The sequence below is a fragment of the Barbus barbus genome, assembly GCF_936440315.1.
Source record: "Barbus barbus genome assembly, chromosome: 3".
Lineage (NCBI taxonomy): Eukaryota > Metazoa > Chordata > Actinopteri > Cypriniformes > Cyprinidae > Barbus > Barbus barbus.
The window spans coordinates 26067188-26089169 of NC_136731.1; the positions used below are offsets into that span (position 1 = coordinate 26067188).

The 21982-nt window shown below is 37.8% G+C and overlaps 1 protein-coding gene across 1 annotated transcript in view; it reads left to right on the forward strand.

The window, feature by feature from the left end:
• The window catches only part of LOC306853616 (voltage-dependent T-type calcium channel subunit alpha-1H-like), a gene marked incomplete at both ends in the record, with an annotated part of 121476 nt that overhangs the window by 65025 nt on the left and 34469 nt on the right, over positions 1-21982 (forward strand). Inside the window, 8 exons of the mRNA XM_079391153.1 lie at positions 3478-3637; positions 4803-5115; positions 8260-8352; positions 9299-10085; positions 13116-13471; positions 20579-20730; positions 21113-21298; positions 21460-21577. Coding sequence (XP_079247279.1) covers positions 3478-3637; positions 4803-5115; positions 8260-8352; positions 9299-10085; positions 13116-13471; positions 20579-20730; positions 21113-21298; positions 21460-21577 — 2165 coding nt within the window. The remainder of the gene's footprint in view (positions 1-3477; positions 3638-4802; positions 5116-8259; positions 8353-9298; positions 10086-13115; positions 13472-20578; positions 20731-21112; positions 21299-21459; positions 21578-21982) is intronic.

The following is a 21982-nucleotide window of genomic DNA, read 5'->3' on the forward strand; positions in this document are numbered from 1 at the left end:
CATATGCATCCATGCCTGTTATTTTGCTTTTTGGTTTGTTTTCTAAGACTGTCGATTGATTAAAATATTTTTGTGATGCATTTCACGAAATCTCACAAAAACGCATAGTGATTTTATAACAGATTCTATTTTCCCCAAGCTGATTAAAAAACAGGAAATGCAAACACCACTGTATATCTTTAAATAATAAAATAACTTTATGGACGCCCTACTGTCATGAGTCCGGGCTCTGCAGTTCTTCCTTTCTCCACCAGAGGTCACCATCTCCCGTCCTCCCGGACTCCATCCCCCTAACTCCACAAACCTGCCGCATATCACACATACCTGTCACAAATTACACTCCCAGCTGTTCCCCATTGTCATGGACTATTTATACACCACACTCCCGCTGCTCTGTCTGGGTGAATTAATTGTAATTTATTGTAATAGTCGTAGTCACTGTTGAAACTCTGGGGATACATGCACTGTATTGCCGTTGATGTAGCCCGTTCCTAATCTGTTTTGTTTTGCCTTGTTGGCCTTTTTGTTTTTTAAAATTTGATCCTTACTTGGACCCAGACTTCATCTTTCCACGGCGCTCCCTAAGTGTTCCGTGAAAGAATTCACCCAGAAAACATGCGTCCAGCAGGGAGGTCAACATCCGCCAGGGAGACCGGAGCATTGAGGAGTATGCCAGGGACTTCACTGGAGTGGCTCGTCGGTCGGCTACTGAGAAGACCTGCATCATGGTCTTTTTCTGGGGAGGCCTAGCTGAGACCTTCAAGTCCTTTATGTCATACTGGACCCCCGAGGAGTCGCTGGAGGACTACATAAACCTGGCTCTGCATTTGAGCGGCTCGGCCTTCAGGGTGGAGTTAGCTGCGGAGCAAGTTCACAGTTCTCCCGATGCGGCGATCCAAGGGGCGTCAGAAGCCTCGTCGGCCGCACACAGTACCTCGCGCCCGTTCCCGGAGCGTCCTGGGCTGATACGCAGTGTGCAGGAACCCCCGCTTATGTCGGTGCGAGCGGCGTGGTTTGCTTGCGGTCCTCCCGAGGCGACGGGGCCCGCACACAAGGCTTCCGAAGTGGCGGTGCCCGCTCACGATCCTCCCGAAGCGGCGGTGCTCCCTCACGATCCTCCTGAGGTGGCGTTGCCCGCTCACAAGGCTTCCGAAGCGGCGGTGCCCACTCACGATCCCTCCAAGGCAGCGGAGCTCACCTCAGGCCTTTTCAAAGAGGCGGAGACCGCTGATGTTCCCTCCGAGTTCTTCCTTTCTCCACCAGAGGTCACCATCTCCCGTCCTCCCGGACTCCATCCCCCTAACTCCACACACCTGCCGCATTTCACACACACCTGTCACAAATTACACTCCCAGCTGTTCCCCATTGTCATGGACTATTTATACACCACACTCCCGCTGCTCTGTCTGCGTGAATTAATTGTAATTTATTGTATTAGTCGTAGTCACTGTTGAAACTCTGGGGATACATGCACTGTGTTGCCATTGATGTAGCCCGTTCCTAATCTGTTTTGTTTTGCCTTGTTGGCCTTTTTGGTCATTAAAAATTGATCCTTACCTGCACTTTCCACGGCGCTCCCTAAGTGTTCCGAAACAAAGAGTTTTGAAAAATTCTTTCCTGCTGTCCTCTACCAACATAGGCTCATTGGAAAACATGCTTCTACCTACATTTTTGCTAAATTTTCAGCTGAAACAAACACTAGTGGCAATAAAACACCAACAGCGTATTCATTTTCACACAAACTATGATTACAAGGGCAGATGAAAAATTAATGAAGACTTATTTCCTGGCACAATTTGTAAACTGATACATTGATGTAGTAAACTTGCTCGTTAGCGCAAGAAGTAATGAAATATCGTTTTGCACAAATGTTGCCACAGGCACATTTTTACAGTAAACCTGGGTTGCCTCTGATGGTCTTCTCATTAATTTTTGCCCAAATTACATTTCACTTCCACAGCCAGGAATATTATTTTGACATTTCACATCGGCCATATACTGTATACAATAAGTGAGAATAAATTTGATTCATGGTAATAATTTTTAAATCAATGTTAATATATTCTAACATAAAGGAGTGCAAAGAGTTGTTTTTAGCAATACCACTGAAAAGTATAAAGCAGTTATAGTCAGATTTGTTAAAAATCTGTTAAAAATAACAGCATTAGACTAATTCTTTGAATCACATACATTAATGTGATCATTTTGACAGCCTTATTTGTATTCTTTAGAATAATATCATTTTTAACTGCTTGAAAGTTCTGATGTGAGTTTATATTAGCATGTGAATACATTCCTTAAGCTTTCCCTATTATGGTAGTTCTCAGTTGAACACTAGAATTCTGTATCCACTCAAAATATGAGGGTTTCATGCCTGTGCGAACCTCGCTTCCACAATGCTACTGTGGGGTGTTGCCAGGGCCTTGTTTCGTGGTTGATAATGTGGTCTGAGTGATTGTTATCACATTGCTATGTGGTTGCTAGGGTCTTGCTGTATGGTTGCTATGGTGTTCTGAGTGGTGGTTAACTTTTATAAGTGGTAGTGGAAACCTGCAGAGAGGGATAATGGGAATGTGTATTTGTTCAGTGGTTTAAGTCTTATTTTTCCATTAAAGTCTGACTCAGTCAGTCCCTGGGGTCCATCAGCAGTCCTTTTAAAATATGCAATTCCTGTGCTCTGTCAAGCATTATGACAAGTGGGACCAATTTGGGTCAAAAGTGTCATTCTATAACCTAAGATTTGCCATTTCACCATATACACTGTTAAAAGGAGTCGATGCAACTTGATGCATTCAGATTTTTGGGTTTTCTGGACTACTGTCATAAAATTTGCCTTAAGTAAGATTAGTTTATGTCAGTTTTAATTTGTTCATTCACTAAATGCAAAATGACTAATTCTGACAGCAAATTAATCAAGGCAACTACAGATATTTTGTTCAACAAATTTTCAATTAGGAACCAAAACGGATCTATGGTTTTGGTAGCCAAAGGACACTTAATATCTTAAATGAACTGTGTTCTCTTTGTTTATGAAAGCATAATCACCTTAAAAAGCAAAAGTATCTGATAGTTAAATTTTTTTTTTATGTTTGACTAATTTGGGGAATTTTGTTGGTCTAACATGTTTTTTATGTAGTTTCAAGTAATTCACATTTCAATATTTGTCTCCTGAAAAGTGGAAAACATGTTTTTCTTTCTTTCTTTCGCTGAAAATTCCTTCAGATGTATTATGAAAATGTCTATGTCAGCTTGGCAATTGGTAGATTTTAATATAAATATAACACTGTTATTGGTGAACAATTGTCAGTCAAGTGTGATCATCTTAAAATATTATCTCATTAATCCATATACTTGTCTGTCAGGTATTTATACTGGTAATTAAAAAATTAAGCATGTTATGCAAACCCCAAAAAAATACAGTATATAGTAATCACACAACAACTATAACAGTGTTGCTTCTGTTTTTCTGTGTTTCAGGTATGAGGATACTGGTGACTCTGCTTCTTGATACTCTGCCTATGTTAGGCAACGTCCTCCTGCTGTGCTTTTTTGTCTTCTTTATATTCGGCATTGTCGGGGTGCAGCTGTGGGCTGGTCTTCTTAGGAATCGGTGTTTCATGCCAGATAACGTGAAAGCGTAAGTACAGTCCTGCTCTTATCTAACTGGCAGCTTTCTTCCCCTCTTCTCCTCCTTTACCCTCTCTCCGCTGGGAGCATGTCAGCGCTGCCGATATGATCCAAAGTGGCAGCCAACTGTTGCCAGAAGCACTGGCATTTCAGCTGCTGACAGTCTTGTAAACTGACCATTGCACCCTGGCATAAAATCAGTGCTGAGCATTGGTCCCCGAGCACTGAAAGTACACACACCTCCAACAAAGGTATATGGGTAAAAGCATATTAAATGAAAAAAAAGCCTTGAGAGGCTTTGATAAGTACAGACTGCAGCCGTCAAAATTAGTTGAATTATAAGTCATATATTTTGATGTAATGGGACAAATTACTGCTCTCAGAATGCATGTGCTTTGATGCTAGAGCAGCAACGTTTTCACCTGCCAGGTCTTATTTAGAAATATGAGCCAGTGAAATCTGAAGTGTTTTTGTGAAAGTTATTTTATTGGGTATAAAATTATATTACATTATATTGACCTGGATCAGCCTTGTTTACATACATACAGTTGATTACATTTTTTGTGTCACTTAGCAGTACCATTTGTGACATGATATTACCAAACTCGCTGTGGCTCTCTGTGGTATTTGTTGTTTTAATAAAACGTTGAACCCTCATGTTCTGTTTTGAGTTTAATTTAATTTTCCTGGGGGCTCCAGGTACCCCAGTTGTGAAATTTATCTGATTATAACATATGGATCAATGATGAGTAAGAGTTTCCAAAACGTTTGTACCATTTTCAAAATTGAATGACCCTAAATAAAGAATAATGTCATGTGTTGTAACCATAATAAACTGTAATTTTCCTCATGTCTTGAGTACATGAGAGTGTTTACATCAATATCATTATTTTCAAAAAAGATTCATAAAAAATTATAGATATCCAGTTTTAGGGGAGTGGCACCACTTGACATTTTACAACCTGCACCAACCTTGCCTTGTCATAAAAAGGGTCAAATTATCTGGTATTTTAAGACACTTACTGACCTTGACACACAGTCAGGGGGGGTCCTCTCATGTAAATGACTCATGTAGAAATAAGGAAGATGCTGTGTGTTCTCTGAGCATATAATGTGTGTCTGTTTTAGTAAGTAAATCCGATATATTCCACATTGTTTTCCATGTGTTTCCACAGCCTTAGTAATCTGTCACACATGAGTCCATACTACATGAATGAAGAAGGTGAGGACAACCCCTTCATCTGCTCCTCCAATAAGGATAACGGCATGCTGCGCTGTAATCAGGTGCCCCCCCTCAAGGATGGTGTTGAGTGCACTTTAAATGCATCTCCACCGGGACTTGCCAACCCTGGCCTGAATGTAACAGGCAACAGCAGCTGTGTTAACTGGAACCAGTATTACAGTGAGTGTAAGCCCGGGGAGCTCAACCCACACAAAGGGGCAGTGAACTTCGATAATATTGGATATGCCTGGATTGCGATATTCCAGGTAAGTTGCTGTTGGAATGTTGTTTGTAATCCAGATCATTTCCATGTCATTGATGGTCTTTTTGTTGAGCGCTTTGAGAATGGAAATGCATTAGTAAGTGTCATTGTTCTTTTCCTTAAAGTCAAAGGCCCTAGTTATTCCAATGGTGGATGAGGCTTTTTACAACTTTTTATTGCTCAATTTTCATCTTGAAAGGACAAAGTCTTGTTAAGCACGCTCCAACCACACCAAATAATTGAATCTTCTCTGAGCAAATGTCTGTTTTAGTCATTTCTGGCCCTTGCTCGGGAGGAGCTCTACAAAGTGATGAGATTTTTCGATGGGAATGTGATATCTTATATCGCAGCCTGTGGAAATTAAATCAGAAAAGAAAAAGCTTCCCGTCGCATATTAACTCGTCTGTGCTTTCATCAGCAGAGTTGAATCACCACAGACGGACTGGTGGCACAAACCCTGTTTAAGCATATTTAATACACGCAGTCATGCCCTTGTTGGAGGGGCACGTTGAGCCTGTCGTACGGACATACAATGAGACCTGTGCCCCATTCTGTTGGAAATGAATGTCAATCTCATTTGTCCGATCGTAACAAGTGGGTCAGTCATGTGGTGTCCCTTTTGGCTGGGATATAATGACGGTTCAGGATATGCAATTATAAAAGAGGGCCTGAAGGGTTTTCACCTGTGTCAACATAAGATCTTAATAGGACCTGGATTGTACTCATAAGATGACACCTCCGGGAGCAGGTTATTCTAAAATAATGTAGGCACCTATAGGCACTTTTATTGCCAGCTAGACCTTTTTTCTTTTTGTTCTATAGTGGTAACTGTAAAATGTAAACTTTATGCCATGCCATGGTATGCATTTTTGATTCCTTTTTAAGCTGTCCCAAATCCAGACTTTCAGTCTTAAAAAAAAAACAAATCCATTATAAAAATACAGCCTTTTAAATTTTAAAACAAAGAGTAAAAAACACATTGTTTATAATATTTTAGTGTTTAATAATTCAACAATTATTTGGTGAAAATTTATTTAGGCCTATATCATTTTCTACACAAATTATTAGCATTTTGCCACTTAATGTACTCGGTGAGAAGCATGTTTGAAATGAAATGAGACATATTGTGTGAAGAAAATGAATTAAAATCAAGGTAAATTTCACCTCTGAGCAGAATATTTTTGTGAATAATTTCAGATCAGGTAATTTTTTTAATTATGTTAAAAGTTTGAAAATAGTAGTTAATTGACCCTTCGCCGGGTGTTTGATTGACAGGTGATCTGACCAATCATAACGCCAAATCTGCCATTTTTGTCTAACAAACAAATCAGACAGGAGAGTAGATTAATGCCGGTGGACTTGACCTTGAAAATCGGTGTACTGACGTCTTTCCACAGTTGAAACAAAATACCTTCTGATGTTTATTCATGTTTATTTTGTGCTATAATTAATAAAGAGGAAGAGAAGATCAGTTCATGTGCCGCTTGAACTGAGGCGCTACAGCAATCTCTCACGACACATTAAAGAGCCACAAAACAGTATTTATAGTTTTAATTTCTAACAAAATGGCAAAATTTGAAAGCTGAGACTTTGTTTCATATATAAATTAGCCTGCTTTGTCTCGTCTGTCAGCGAATTGTCAGTTTCCTCTTTGCTCTGCAATGTGTTTTTCACTACTTGAGAACATGATGTAACCAAGGGGGGCAGGTCTTTGCGAAGGGTCTGTTGTGTGTATTTTGGATGCATAAAGTGCTAACTATGAAATTAACCTTAACCAGGAGCTGGCCATTCTCAGAGTGTTAAAATTTCAATTTCCATTAAATATTTCCATTATAGAATGCTATTAAACATTGTATTGCCTTATTTGAGTTGTGGTGGAAATAGCACTGTGATGGGCATGTTCATGGCTTTCAGAAAAATTACAGAATTGTCTCGTGATGCAGGTTTGTTGGGCAATGTTAGTGGACAAGTTAAACTAGTGAGAGTGTGTTTTAAGAGAGTTTATTTTCTAAAATTCCACTTGGCAAAAATGCCAGTAGCTGAAGAAACTAAACACCCACATAAGGAAACATTCAAGAATATTAATGCTGTAACCAGCTGAAAACAATCCAAACTCACAAGTTTTTGTTAGTCTGACATCCACCAAAAACTAAACCCAACTGGACTCTTAAGCAATATTTTAAAATTATGCTTGGTATGGCTGTAAAATAAATCCATAATAAATTATGTAAAAATGTGTCTAGCAGTAGTTGCATTTACAAAATGTAAATGTGGATAAGTTTTGAATCAGCTGTTTTAAAGCCAACTATGTGGATGCACTGCGGAGTTCGAAAAAGAAGACTCATGTTTTTTGTTTTTATGTGAACAACAGAAATGTATCTCTTTATATACCAAAATGTTTATTTTCTAGAAGCAGACAATGGATCTAGTAGACAGCATAGAAAGAACTGGGGTTCAAACATGAGGTCTAATGCTAAATGATACAGCTGGATGAGAATGAAACGCAGTGCTGCAGGCGCAGGGCTTCCAAAACAAATGACTCAATGCTAACAGACTTAACTCTGCACTACTACTTTTACTGCGATCAAACTAACAATCAGACCTCTGGCATCACTCTGTGCCATGAACTGTAAGACTCTGCTGTATTTCTGTCTGATTTATATGTCATTAGTACTTTGTGTTCAATGGAGAGTATTTATCTCCTAAAAACATTTCAAAAAGAATCCGTAGATGATGGGAAGAAGCAGTACAATTACAAGAGAGCTTTAGTGTCTAACACTTTGTGTTCAAGATACAAATTAGAGACATCTTTGATCTGAGTGTCGAAACTAAGGTAATTGATTTAAACTTTACTTCAGGTCAAGGCGCATTAGCAGTGCTCTACATTTGAATGTTTAACTCATTTAGCATTTATTATTCAAAAACCTGCAGAAAAACAATATGCTAAACTTGAGAGGCTTTTCATTCCCCAGACGAACTCTCAAAACTCAGTATTTGAGCCACCAATCCATCTGCACATTTATAAATGTGAGCCAAGCACCTGAGACTGCTATTCTTCTTGGCCAAGATCAAGATAATGATCATTTGGATTTTCTGTCTCACAGCATTTTATGTTCATTTGATCTCAATTTTTCTTCTGTTTTTGCAGGTTATTACTTTGGAAGGATGGGTGGACATCATGTATTACGTTATGGATGCCCACTCCTTTTACAATTTTATATATTTTATATTGCTTATTATAGTAAGTATACTCTAATTGAAAGTATTTAATGTTTTCAGCCTGTTTCACACCGCATACATGAGTAGAGTAGAGCAGCAGCATAACCGCAGCAGCGGGCAAGTGCAACATGCAGTGTAATTTCTAAGAACTTAATATCAGGGTTAAACATAATTCACTCTTTAATTCAGTTTATGGTTTAAAACGAAGTGCTACATCCCTGGGGAATTTAAATTGGAATTACAGGATGTGGAATTACATGAAGAACCGAATTACAATTCAGACAGATATGGCATTCAAGGAAAAGAAATGTTCCTCAGCCCTGCTCTATACATTTGTTAAATATAAATAATATATACATACAGTAAATTTATATAGGTGGCATTACAAATAGATCTGTTTCTCAGTGTGCCATATTTAAAATTCAGAATGCCTTTTAAATTACAGCTTGATTCCTGAATTGAGCAAAATATACCTAAATATACACTTTAAAAAGTTAAAAATTCAAAAGTTTAGGGTAGGTAAGATTTAATTAATTTGAATTAATATTTGTATTCAGAAAGGATGGATTAAATTGATTAAAACCGACATTTATATTGTTGCAAAAGATTAAATTAATTCTGTTCTTTTGAACCTTCTATTCATTGTTAATAATTGATAATAATAAGAAATGTTTCTTTATTAGCAAGTGAGCATATTAGAATGACTTCTTAAGAATCATATGGCACTGAAGACTGGAGAAGTGATTGCCATTACATTTTTAAATTATATTACATTTTAAAATATATTAAAATCGAAATTTAGATTGTAACAATATTTCAGAATATAATGGAAGTTTATATAGTATGTGCCAATAACATGTACGGTGTAAAACAGACAGTAAAGAGATTACAAGGCATTAAAGAGAGGCATTAAAGACTTCTTACATTAGCTCATGATGATAAACTAAAGTGGCTTTTGTGTGTCTCAGGTGGGTTCCTTCTTCATGATCAACCTGTGCCTGGTTGTAATAGCAACCCAGTTCTCAGAAACAAAGCAGCGTGAGAACCAGCTAATGCAGGAGCAGCGAGCACGTTACCTCTCCAACGACAGCACCCTCGCCAGCTACTCTGAGCCAGGGAGCTGCTACGAGGAGATGCTCAGGTACATTAGCCACCTGTACCGCAAGGTGAAGCGCCGCACTTCCCGCATCTACAGCAGCTGGCAAAGCAAGCGCAGAAAGAAGGTGAACCCCAACAGCGGGCTGAGTGGGGGAGGAGGAGGAGGTAGCGGCAGTGGGGGGTCCAATGGTCACAGCAGGCACAGGTGTGGCAGACACTGGATTCGCACCATCCAGAACCTCATCCAACAGCACCAACGACAGCACTGTCACCTCAGCAATGGCAGCCCCAGTCCTGTAACCGCTATGGGGCCCGGCGAGGCTTTGGAAATGAGGTCCATCGCAACGGGGCCGCAACTGACCGTGTCCTCACAGCCAACGGCCATGCACAATCTTTCTTCCAGGACTCAGTCAGTGCACAGCATTTATCAAGGTGATTTTCAGGAGGCCCCGCAAGAGCGAACAAGCACCGCAGTGGGTGTGCCAGCGCTCGGGCGACTAAACGGCGGTATGAATTATCCGACCATCTTGCCCTCCCTCATTTGCAGCTATACAGGCAGCAGTTCTGCAGGGAAAGGAAGGAGGGAGTCAGATGGAAATACGGGATGTGATGCGATTGATCCCTTTGAGAAGCTGCACCAGCTCATGGGAGAACATAGTGAGTTTTTCATAGCCATTGTTTCCACTTCATATCAGGTCCGGTTGTAGTCACCTCACATAGCTTGTTTCAGGATGAAAGGCATTCTGAGAAGTGATTGTTAGGCAGCCCTTTACCAATGTGACAGAAAATCAGTACTTACTTACTTACTTACTTTACTTTTGTCATTTAGCAGACGCTTTTGTCCAAAGCGACTTACAAATAAGAAAAAGTAACTAAAACTAAAAGTTACAACTCTATAAATACTATATACCCACATATTTAAGAAAATAAAGAAATTAAATAAAATTGACACATGCATATAAGAACATTTCAATAATAAACATATAAATGAAAAAACTCAAATAAAAAGCGATACTTCTATCCCTTGCCGGTGTCCCTGCCCGGTGGAGTCGAGCGGTAGAGTTGATGGTCTTTACACTCTTCGGTCTTCACACTAAGAGGGCTTCACACGACGACTGCCGCGACATAATAACCTTTTTTATACCAATCCAACAAATCACCATTTCAATTCAGCTGGACCCACTTTCCTGTTTATCAACTAAAAATGGCCATGCAAGTGCACACACTGACAAGATACGCGATACAGTACGAGACCAAACGCGATTTCAGCACCTCTCAACACAGTAAACAAAAATAAGCGTTTCCTAGCAACGGCAAATGCGCTAAACACTGAGACAAGTAAATACACTTACGAGCTGATTTTAACTTCCGCTGATAGACTGCTTCTCTTAAAGACTATTTCTTTACACTGCCTTCTGCTGGCTTTGAACCCACTTTCCTGTTTATCAACTAAAAATGGCCAAGTAAGTGCACACACTGACAAGATACGCGATACAGTATGAGACCAAACGCGATTTCAGCACCTCTCAAAGTACTTCAAATGTTAAAGTCATTAACACAATCTTTAAAGGAATGAGGCGACTGCCAGCACTCCACTAGCGACTGTGGCTATCAAGCCTTTTGAAATCTTATGCCAACATTTGATTCCTCTTGTCAGAAGGATAGGCAGTAAGCTTACTCTGTGATTTGAGGGAAAAGATCAGTTGGTTTCCAATGATCTCACCTGCTGGGGTTTCTAGTTAAGCAGTAACCAGAAACCCAAATATAAAAATCCTCATTCCAAACCCATATAACTTCATTTTTACCACAGCTTTTATTTAATTCACCTTCGCATGCATTCAGTTATGTGATTTTAGGACATCAGTGATGCCAAATGTCACTTGTTGGATATCTATTCAACTATTTTAAGGAAAAAGTTTTCATTTGAAAACTTGAATGGACATTTTCTCTCAAAATGTTATGCGCTAGACTGAGGTGAATCTTCTGGAGTTTAATGCCAGAAAAGTCAAAATCCACATTAAAGACGTGTCATTTATTTATTTAATTTTTTTTGTATAAGCAATGATGGGGTTTTGACTATTTGAGCAGAGAAAATGAAGATGCTGAACAATGAGGAGTTAACAGTTTTCTTTTTTACACCATGAAAGAAGATCAGAAGTTATATGTCAGCTAATGGCATTCATTATGTGAGCTGTTTTACTCATTCCTCAGGCAAATTTTCTGAAATGCACTTTAAAAATTTGAAAAATTTGGTTGGAGACACAGCAACTGGCTCTTGTGCATTTTGTAACCGAACGATTGTATCATGTAGATAATATGACTTAAAGGATGGTTTACTCAGACACTTTTCATTGATTTCTCACCCTCATGCTCTGAAATTGTACAACTTACTTCTGTGGAACATAAAATTATATATATTTTATAGTATAGTTTTTTTTATTGTCCATACATTGGAAGTCAATGGTAACCATTTAGTTTCAAGTATAATTCTAAATTTCTTCTTTTGTGTTCTGCAAAAGCACAAAAGTTATTAAGGTTTCGAATGTCATGGTGGTGAGTAAATGACAGAATTTTCATTTTTGAGTGAATTATCCCTTTAAAATATGACCTGTTTCTCACATAAATGCTTCAGAAGTCATGGAATTGTGTTGTATTATCCCTTTAAATGTGTAACACTTCAAGGCATTACAGTGATAAATTTACCGCGTGGTCCAGGTACTGTAAATGTTTGCAATCAATGAGTAGAATTTAGCGCATTTGGTTTTGCTTTATGTTGTTTGTTCAGCCCCAGATAACCAAGGCATCGCTTTCATGCTCAAGCCATTTTTTATTTTTATATCAGTCTGTTGCAGAATGACTATTTGTGGGTTTCTGTCAACAGGAATATGTACTACGTGTTTACTTCAAATTCACTGCCTCTGCCAACAGAAATTTTTAATGGCAGCTTGAGTCACCTCCACTTCAGCTCATTACCACAGGCTAAAGTGGGCCACTGTGAATGATTACGTCCTCAGGAAACACATTAGTATAAGAGTACAGCAACAGACATTCTCTTATTAGACCTATTAGTTTTATTTAAGATTAAGATTGTGAGATTATAAAACCAAGAGAGGGTGAAGCACTTGAACAGAATACATAGAGCACTGCCTATTTTTCATGACCATGGCTAGATAAGTAAGCTACTAGACTAATACACTAGCGGAAGTAACTGGTTTTATTGGCTTGACTGCTAAAATGGAACCAATTAGCTGTGTAATAATTCAAATAAGCAACCTTACAATAAACTTTAAGTTGGTTGTGGGATCAATTGATGTTTGAGTTAGACGCCAGGTAGAGTAAATCATGTGAACGATTTAGACATCATGCACAATCAGTCCCTCCTGAGAGATGTCCTCAATCCAGAAGGAAGTAATGCACAAGAGAAACAGACAAATAAGTGATCAGTGTTGGGGAATGTTACTTTTAAAAGCAAAATGATTACTAATTATGTTACATTGATACTTTTTATGCAAAAGTACCATATGGCAAATTCTTCATTAGCATTTTAGTTTAGTTTAATAAATCAGTGGAAAATATGGCGCTTGTACAAAAGATACATCATAGCTTCTTAAAGCAAATGCAATACTTCTTTTGCATTTCCTAATTGCATTGACTAATTGTTGACTGACTGTGTTTTTTCCCATGTAGGCCACAGTCGTGTGCTGCTGCAGATAGCTGGTGTGGTGCCCAGTCCGTTGCTTCTTGAGCTCCTGAGCTGCCCGTATTGTGCAAGGGCCCTGGAGACCATGGATGTAGAGCTCGGTGATTCAGACTACTCCAAATCAGAAGGGGACGTGGTTTACGAGTTCTCCCATGGAGCAGAGTTCAAACCCTGCCGTGCATCCCATCATAAAATCCTGGAGGAGCGTAATCGCCTGGCTCAGTACTGGGATGACTTCCGGGACAGATTGATACGCATAGTGGAGAGCAAATACTTTAATCGAGGAATTATGATTGCCATCCTCATCAACACCTTGAGTATGGGGATTGAATACCATGAGCAGGTGAGTGCAAGTGTGCAAGGCTTCTTTCACGAACAGCCTGATTTTTCATAATAGTCCATGTGTTTTTCATCTGCTACTGTCAGGCAGGACTTATATTACTTTAATATTGATTGGTGGTCAGGAAAAACAAAAGGATGGTTGTTATAATGACTGTCTGTATGGAAACAAAGCAATAAAACAGACCATATCATAAGATATTCCTCATCAGAATTTCATTGGTGGCATGCGTGGGATTAGCTTGCTATGTCTTTTTCATTCATAAACAGTGATGAGAATTCATAGCCTTATTGGGTGAACAGATCTCCTGGTTATATAAATGTGTTGTGCTGCAGTGCCTCGGACTGCACTTCTATCTCTCCTTGCCGTGTTGTTTCCAGTTGCGATGTTACCACTCTTGGTTTCATACCTAATCCTGTGGTTTGACATTTAGCCAATCTGATAGAGGTCTCACAGTAAGCAATGTTTGTGGATGCTTGATATCATATAAAGTGGTTAAAGTACTGACATTTTCTGCAGCTGGTATTGTGTAGAGGAGTCTACACAAGTATAAACTGAATACTTTTTATCAGGGGAAATTAAACATTTACTGACATTGTTGTATAATAAATAAAATAAATACTCAATCTTGGATTAACAGTAAGAATGGTCCGGTGGCCTACATCCAGGATTTGAGCCAGTTGATTCAAGAGCCAAGAAACATGCATTTTTATGTCTTGCAAACTTGAGCATTTGGTATTTTGTAATGTACAAATTGTTAGAATTTAAATTATTTAAATAGTTAGATTTAAATGTCATCAAAATTTCTGACACAAATGAGTCTGTCAAAGGAGATGACATAGTCTTAGAAGTATCAGTTAGGAATAGTTGACAATTTTGACTATGGGCCAGATTTACTAAACAGGACACATTAGCGTTAGAGCGCAATTCCATTAAAATGTTGATGGGAGGGAAAATTCTGCATGTGATTTACTGACAAGGTGCACATTAAAGAACACAGTGAAATGAATTGAGTGCCAGTGAATTGACAAGCGCAAATTTTAGTAAATCACGTTGCATGATGCATTTAAATACGCTCATCCCACTAATTTACTGATCGAAAGGGAAACTCCTACAAATGCATATTCAGTAAGGTGAGTCGCAAAATAACTGTCCACGCCTTTTCAGGTGCTAATTTCCCACTGGGTGTCTTAAAAAACAGTAAAACACAGTAGTTTTTTAATGCCAAATAAGGGTTTGCGCTGTCGCAAGCTCATAGTAAATCTGGCCCTATATGTCATTGTTTCCAGTAAAAATGTGTTTATACATTTCTAGCCGTAGAATTTTTAAATATACTGACTAGAAATCTACTAACTTAATCATTTGTAAATAATTTTTATTGTCAATTTCTGTTATTCATTTATATAATTCTAACTATATTTTTAACATTCAAAAAGCTATATTTTTGACACACACACAGATGCATATTTTATGGTGGGCCAACTTGTAAATGGGCAGGGCAGGTAAAAAAAAACCGCTCAACAAGGCAGCAGAAAAAAAAAAAAAAACATTCCTGCTCAATGTAAATAGCGCTAGATTTGATAACTGCACTGTGGGTAGTACTTGTATGAAATTAAATATTGTAACTTTTCTAAAAGGCAGTTTGGAGAGCGATTGTTGTTGAAATAATGTTTAGCATCTGTGGTAGAAATAAGGTTCAACTGCACCTTGCTGTGTCACACTTGACTTTACATCATTGAAAGAGCAATATTCACAATTGGAGGTAAGTACGCTAATAATAGATCTGAACAAACCCTTTTATCCTACATTTAATTATGTGTGATTATATATGATTGATTGGTTGCTCTTTGAGTAAAGCATAGCTTGTTGAATACCAGTGTGGGGCCTAGATAGCACATCTGCTTTTGAAGTAAAATCTTTAGTCGTTAAGTTACTTTAAAGAACAGTTTGTGTCGTCTAATTAAGCCAAGGCACATAACAGGGATCTTTTAATCCTTATTTCAGAAGCAGAAGAGGTGAAAATAGTTAGCAGACATTTGTTATGGTGATGTGGGGATTTGGAGACCTCCTTGCATAGAAATTCTTAGGTCTGTTTTAAAGAATTAACATAAATTCTACAGTAATATGATTGTTATTTGAGCTGTAAAGTGTCTTTTGAGGTGAGACTACTTTTATAGGTGGAAGAACTTCTTGTGATTGTGTTACCAATATCATTTCTGTGGGTAAGGTTTGCAGAGTTCCTGTAAACAGTGTTTTTGTGGTATGAGGTTATTCCTTTTGTAGTATTTCTGATAGTTTTAAGCATCTATTTGTGATGCTGCTTGCTTGTTGGCTAGTCTTTCATTATATATTTATTTACTGTAAATGTGTTTCCCATATGAAATTTTTGCCGGCATGTCACAGATGCGGTCCATTATAGAAAGCTGTTTCCATTTCAGAGTAAAACAAAAAGGTCATTGTGACTTAATAAATCACATTTTGACTTATTTCTTCTTATTGCAAAATAAATTATTTCCCAGTGTGGCTTTATATCTCACAATATAGTAACTTTATCTCAATATGTTACTTTATGTCTGACAATGTAACTTTAAATTTCACAGTTGTGACTTTGTCTCTCAGAGTTACTTTTTTATTGTTTCCTCTGATTTGGAAATAGGCTTTCATAGTCCACAAGCACTAAATAAAAAAGAAATGTAACTGGAAGAAGTTGCCTGCAGTTAATACTCTGCACAATGTGATAGACAGGTTGTTTACAGAGTAATTGCCATTTACTTAAAATGGTTCAAGGCTTATCCATATAGGTGCTTGTTCAGTACAGCCAGCTATTGGAATACACTGTCGCCATTGTAGTTATTGAGGGAGGATTACAGTAAAGAGATAAGGTTGGCTGCATTGATCTATGTACTGAATGCTCTTAGCATAGCGGGATAAAGATCAGCAACTCAGCAGAGTCTCTGCACTCTCGAGTCAATCAGCCACCTAATCGGATTTACATGGGGCCACTGACAGTCTTCATTACTGCATCAGTCAAAGTCACTTCACAGAGCCTACACCACTGTTCACCCCATCACCGAAGACTCACGCATGTCTCCACTGCACATACAGTTATTTCACTTTGACAAATGATAGACATGTTCATTACCTCGGAAGCTGAATAGCACACATGAAATACTTTTGGGAAGTTGACATATCCTTGCAGTGAGATGTATCGTTCTCCTTGTAAAAGTATTTTGAAACAATTTGTAAAGCATTTGTTGGCCTTGTGATTCTCCAGAAAGTGTAAACACAGTAATACTGTGGTTTTATCAAAACATTCCTCTGTTTGTATGAACATCCTGACTAGCACAACATAGTAACAGTGGGTCAGCCAATAGCATGAGTGTAAGGTGGGGCTGTGTGTTTCTGTGACCTATGGCAAAGTTTTTGGTATTCCCTGTTTCTGTGCAACCATTTAGGTTTTTTTTTTTTGTTTGTTTTTGTATAATATTATGAAGTTTTTCTATTATTGTATTAACTGATTTTGCCATAGTGCAGTGTGTATCACCAAAAAGTTTCCAAACATTCTCCCCTCTCTTCATTGGTTGGTTAAACCCCTAGCCCCGCCCCAAACTTAGACTTTTGGTTAAGCCAGTCTTATTATGTCTAATGAATTTAGCTAAATAATAAACTGAATTCAAGTGAATAATGTATTCTGTAGTATGGAAGCCCGTTTTCACCACTAAATAAAAAATAAAGATAATTGCGGCATTTATCTCACAATTCTGACATTTTTCTCACAGTTCTGACTTTTTTTGTGAGATAAAAAACTTGCAATTGCGAGTTAGAAAGTCCAGTTGTGAGGGGGAAAAACTTATCATTCAAAAAACAAAATCACGCAATACTTCATTTATAACCCACAACAGCGAGTTTATATCTCACAATTGTGATAAAAAAGTAGCAATTACCTTTTTTAAAACATTTTATTCAGTGGCGGAAATAGACAATAAGTTAGTTTCATAATTGAATAATGTTGCATCATTAACACTGTTATTTTCCTGTGTATTATGGTGAAGCTAGTTTGAAACCATCTATATTGTGTAAACGCTATATAAATAAATGTGACTTGATTCAAGACCATTCGGGCTGCTCAAACAAATTACAATTCAACTTGATGTCACTAGAGGCACAAAAAATTAAACACTTTAAAAGAAGTGTTGACCCATTACAGCAGGATGTAAGATAGACATTCATTGATACGTTATGCATTAAATACTCATTTACAAAACACATCTGTGTATAGCTTCACCCAGATTCTCATCAAAATCATACGTGTATTTATCAAAGACATCATGCTGTGTTTATCTTCAGATTGTGCTGGCCATTGAAGTGAAGTAAAATGATGAACATTATCTCAAATAGCCGTGAAAGTCACAGACAGTGTTTTTGTTTTTCTTTCCGTTTGCCTTTTCTGAGTTGTTCTGCTTTTAGAGGTTCATAAAGAAGTGGGGGATGTGTGCTATGCATCATGGGATATGATGGAGGAATGAGGCAGTAAAGGATGCAGCGGCTGACTCCCTCTGGAGAGGTGCAGCCGTCCTCTGCTAACATCACTCTCCTTTAGTCTGCCATGTTGCTGCCACTGAAAGCCCAGTGTCCCAACATGCATTTTCACTGTCGTTGCTCTGTCCAGCAAATGTGCTTGATACAGCAGCTGTGGGAATTTGTAGCTTTGCACTCAGACAAACCATGTTCAGGAAAGCTGGGATGGATATTCAATTTGTGTGTAGTGTAAATGGCTCAGTCGAAATAAAAAATGTCATTGTTTACTCACTCTCATGTTGAAAGGACATGAAAAGGGCTTCATAAAGCCCCCCAAAGCACCATAAAAGTATGATAAAAATAGTCCATACACTGCATTCCTTTTTCTATTTTCCCTATTTTCGCAGCATTTGTATCATTGAATCAGTGAGTCCAACAATCTGATTTGTGAACAAATTCTTAAGACTACGAATATTTAAATAATCTAAAGAACTTTTTTTCCAGCATAAAGAAGCTTTTGTGGAATGGAAAGGTTCCATTTATGTTAAAGTTTCCTATGACAATAAAGAACCTTTATTTCTAATAGTGGAAGAGGGGTCAAAATATTGTCACATTTAGTTTTGGAAGAGAAAAAAGTCATGCAAGTTTGAAAAGACATGATGGTGAGTAGATAATGACAGATTTTTTATTTATTTTTTTTGATTGTGTGATTATTTGGTTGAGAGATACTGTATAACTTTCTAAAACAGAAATGCACTAATCCTCTCTGTCACAGGAAAAAAAGACGCCATTTGGCCCCAAACATTTTGTTGGAAAAATTATTGACAGGTTGGAAGATTTACAATTCATATAGACTGAGCTCAGGCTATGGCACTGCATAATGGCATGTGTCTCTCTTTATGGGGAAAATTACACTAAACAATGTTTTTGCCCCATGGTATGTTTTTGAATCCGTTGCTTCAGAGTTGTTCTGGCAAATTAGCATCATATTTTTATTTCAAACCATATTACAGTTAACACACTTCAGCTATCTTGGCACCTGAGGTAGTGTTCGCTGCTGGAGTAATGATTCATAAAACCACCTGTTGGACACGACACACAAGCACATCTGTTGTATATATGTTGCATAAATTGTAAGATTTAAATGGAAGTTTGCCCACCGAAAATGTAACTACCATCTGTTTTATGTTGACACTGCTAGCTTGTTTTTCTGGTTTACTTTATCTTGTTTCCTTCAATACCAATGTACAAATAGCCTGCTAAATTGATAATGCTAAAATTGTTTAGAACCCAAGGTTGATGCCCATGAGGCTGAAAATGCTTGTCTAATCTAACATTGCAGTCGAAGAGGGTATAATGAAGGGTTTTCATTATTCTTTTACTAATCCATTACTAATCTGTTTTTCCTGGGTAACAAGCAGTCTGGGGAAGTGGCATATAAATATTCATGAAGTACATTGATTAATGTATGTAGATCAATGCAGGCAGCAGAGGCTGTGGAGCCCCCTAGTGGTGACCTGTCAGCACAGTTTTACTTCAATTTTTTGCTGGATATGGTTTATACTTGAAAAGGTTTGTTTAAGTTATTATGAGATAAGTATAGATAACCTCTGTTTTAATAGAAACTTATTTCATTGTTAACAATTCACAATAAAGTGCTTTGTTAATTGCTGTTTGTTAATAATAGATTAGAGTTAATTTATACAATTTAGTATATGCAGAAATTATATTGACATTATTAAATACTGTAAAAGAATTGTTAGGCTACTTGATGATATTTAATGCACTAATGCAGTTTTATGTGTCTTAAAAAGCACTGATAAGGCAAGAGTAGTGAAGCCCTATAGGCTCAAATGTATGCTGGTGTTATCTTTCTAAACGGACACAGTGACTTTCAGCTTGCTCGTAGCAATGGTGATTGTCTAACAGTTTGACGTATTGATTTTATAACCGTGTGTTAATGTGAGCAGTATCCAGGTGAATGCTGAGGGTGGCTGCTCTTATAATGGCCAGCAGAAGCAAGAGGCTCATATCATTGATGCTTCCTTTAAAATGTGTTTATTGATTTGCACTGTGCTAAAGAACTGAAGAGTGCAGTAGTAATTCTTCAGTTCTTCAGCTGGTATAGTCTGCATCAGCAAATGTACGGAGACTAATTCTCGGGCGCTGAAACTGCTTACGATGGACAGATTTTAGAGGTAATGTCCGTCTGATTGATCTGCATTGCTTTGCTCTCAATAAAAGAGCTTATAATGCCTTGGGTTTTATTTTGCTTGTTTAACCTCAGCCCTGGAGCTGTTTCTGTGAAAATGAACAATCGTAATTGTTTCGAAATATCTTTATTATTTGGCCCAGAGGTATTGTGTTACATAAACTGTTCATTTATCATTAGAATGTGCTGCAGTTCTCTGTATTTACATACAGTAGTCTGCCTCCCACCCACAGGCGTTTCATGTGATGTTGTGAGGTGTGTGAAGGTGCCATTATGAGGGTCAGCGATTAAGGTCACTCATATGTTGTATTCCCAGCAGTGTCTTGGCATGACTTTGGCCTGCAGAAGGTAATGAGGTGTGGCTCTGTTTCCTCTCACAGCCTGAGGAGCTGACAAATATTCTGGAGATTAGCAACATCGTCTTCACTAGCATGTTTGTCCTCGAAATGCTCTTCAAACTGCTGGCCTTTGGAATCTTTGGCTATATCAAGAACCCCTACAACATCTTTGATGGGATTATTGTAGTCATAAGGTAAGATCTGCTGTTTATCTATGTGTCTATATAGCTATGTAAATCAAAGCTGGATTTATTTGGTTAAAAATACAGTAAAAACAGTAATATTGTGAAATATTATTACAATTTGGCCCCAAACATTTAGTGTATAATCAAATACACAAAAAAAAAAAAAAAACAGAAAATTTATATTTTGCAATTATGAAATGAAAAATATGGAATTTTTAAAATAAATTAAAATGACCTAAAATTGTAATAATTAAAAAAAAGCTACCCAGATGCTACTATTTTTAGTATTTTTAGTAAACACATTGGTTATGATACTTGAGGTTAGGATTTTTTTTATCTGAACTATTATATATAGAAATGCATTAAATATAAGCATGTGTTTCTCTGACAGTGTGTGGGAGATCATAGGGCAGGCGGATGGGGGTCTTTCAGTGCTGAGGACGTTTCGTCTCCTGCGTGTGCTCAAACTGGTGCGCTTCCTCCCTGCTCTGCGCAGACAACTGGTGGTCCTGATGAAGACCATGGACAATGTGGCTACATTCTGTATGCTGCTCATGCTTTTCATCTTCACATTCAGGTGCAGACCACACCCACAACTCATTCAGCCAATTAAAACCGAGCTTGGTGTGCAGTGTCACCAAGACTGTAATCTTGAAAATGTGTTGTCTTGTTATCAGCATAATTCTGGAATTAGCACAAATGTTTATACGTCTCATTTTTCTTTTACTGTCAATACAGCATTCTTGGAATGCATCTCTTTGGATGCAAATTCAGCCTGAAAATGGAGAATGGAGACACCATTCCAGACAGGAAAAACTTTGATTCCCTGCTGTGGGCCATTGTCACTGTGTTTCAGGTCAGAAGAGAGACTGTGCTGGCTGTGCTGGGGTTAGAATGGGTGTAGAAACAATTTTCACAAAGAAAACGTTTGTAAACTTCACAATAATTTCAAAGAAATAGCAAGTAACACACTGAATTAAATTTTACATTTTTATATAATCCAGTAATCTTTTTGTTTACAGCTTTGAAAAATTATTTCAGAGTTGTGTAGACCTCAAACAGTGTAGACCTGTCCTTACTTTGTATAGTAGACATACGAATCATTATTTTCAACTTTAATTTATTACTCTGAGACATTGACATATCAAATGTAGTGTGCCGTAAACAGTGTTGGCAAGGTTACTTTTGAAATGTAAAAGGTTGCAGATTACAAGTTACCCTATTTAAAATGTATTAAGTTGTGTAACTATTTCAGTTACTT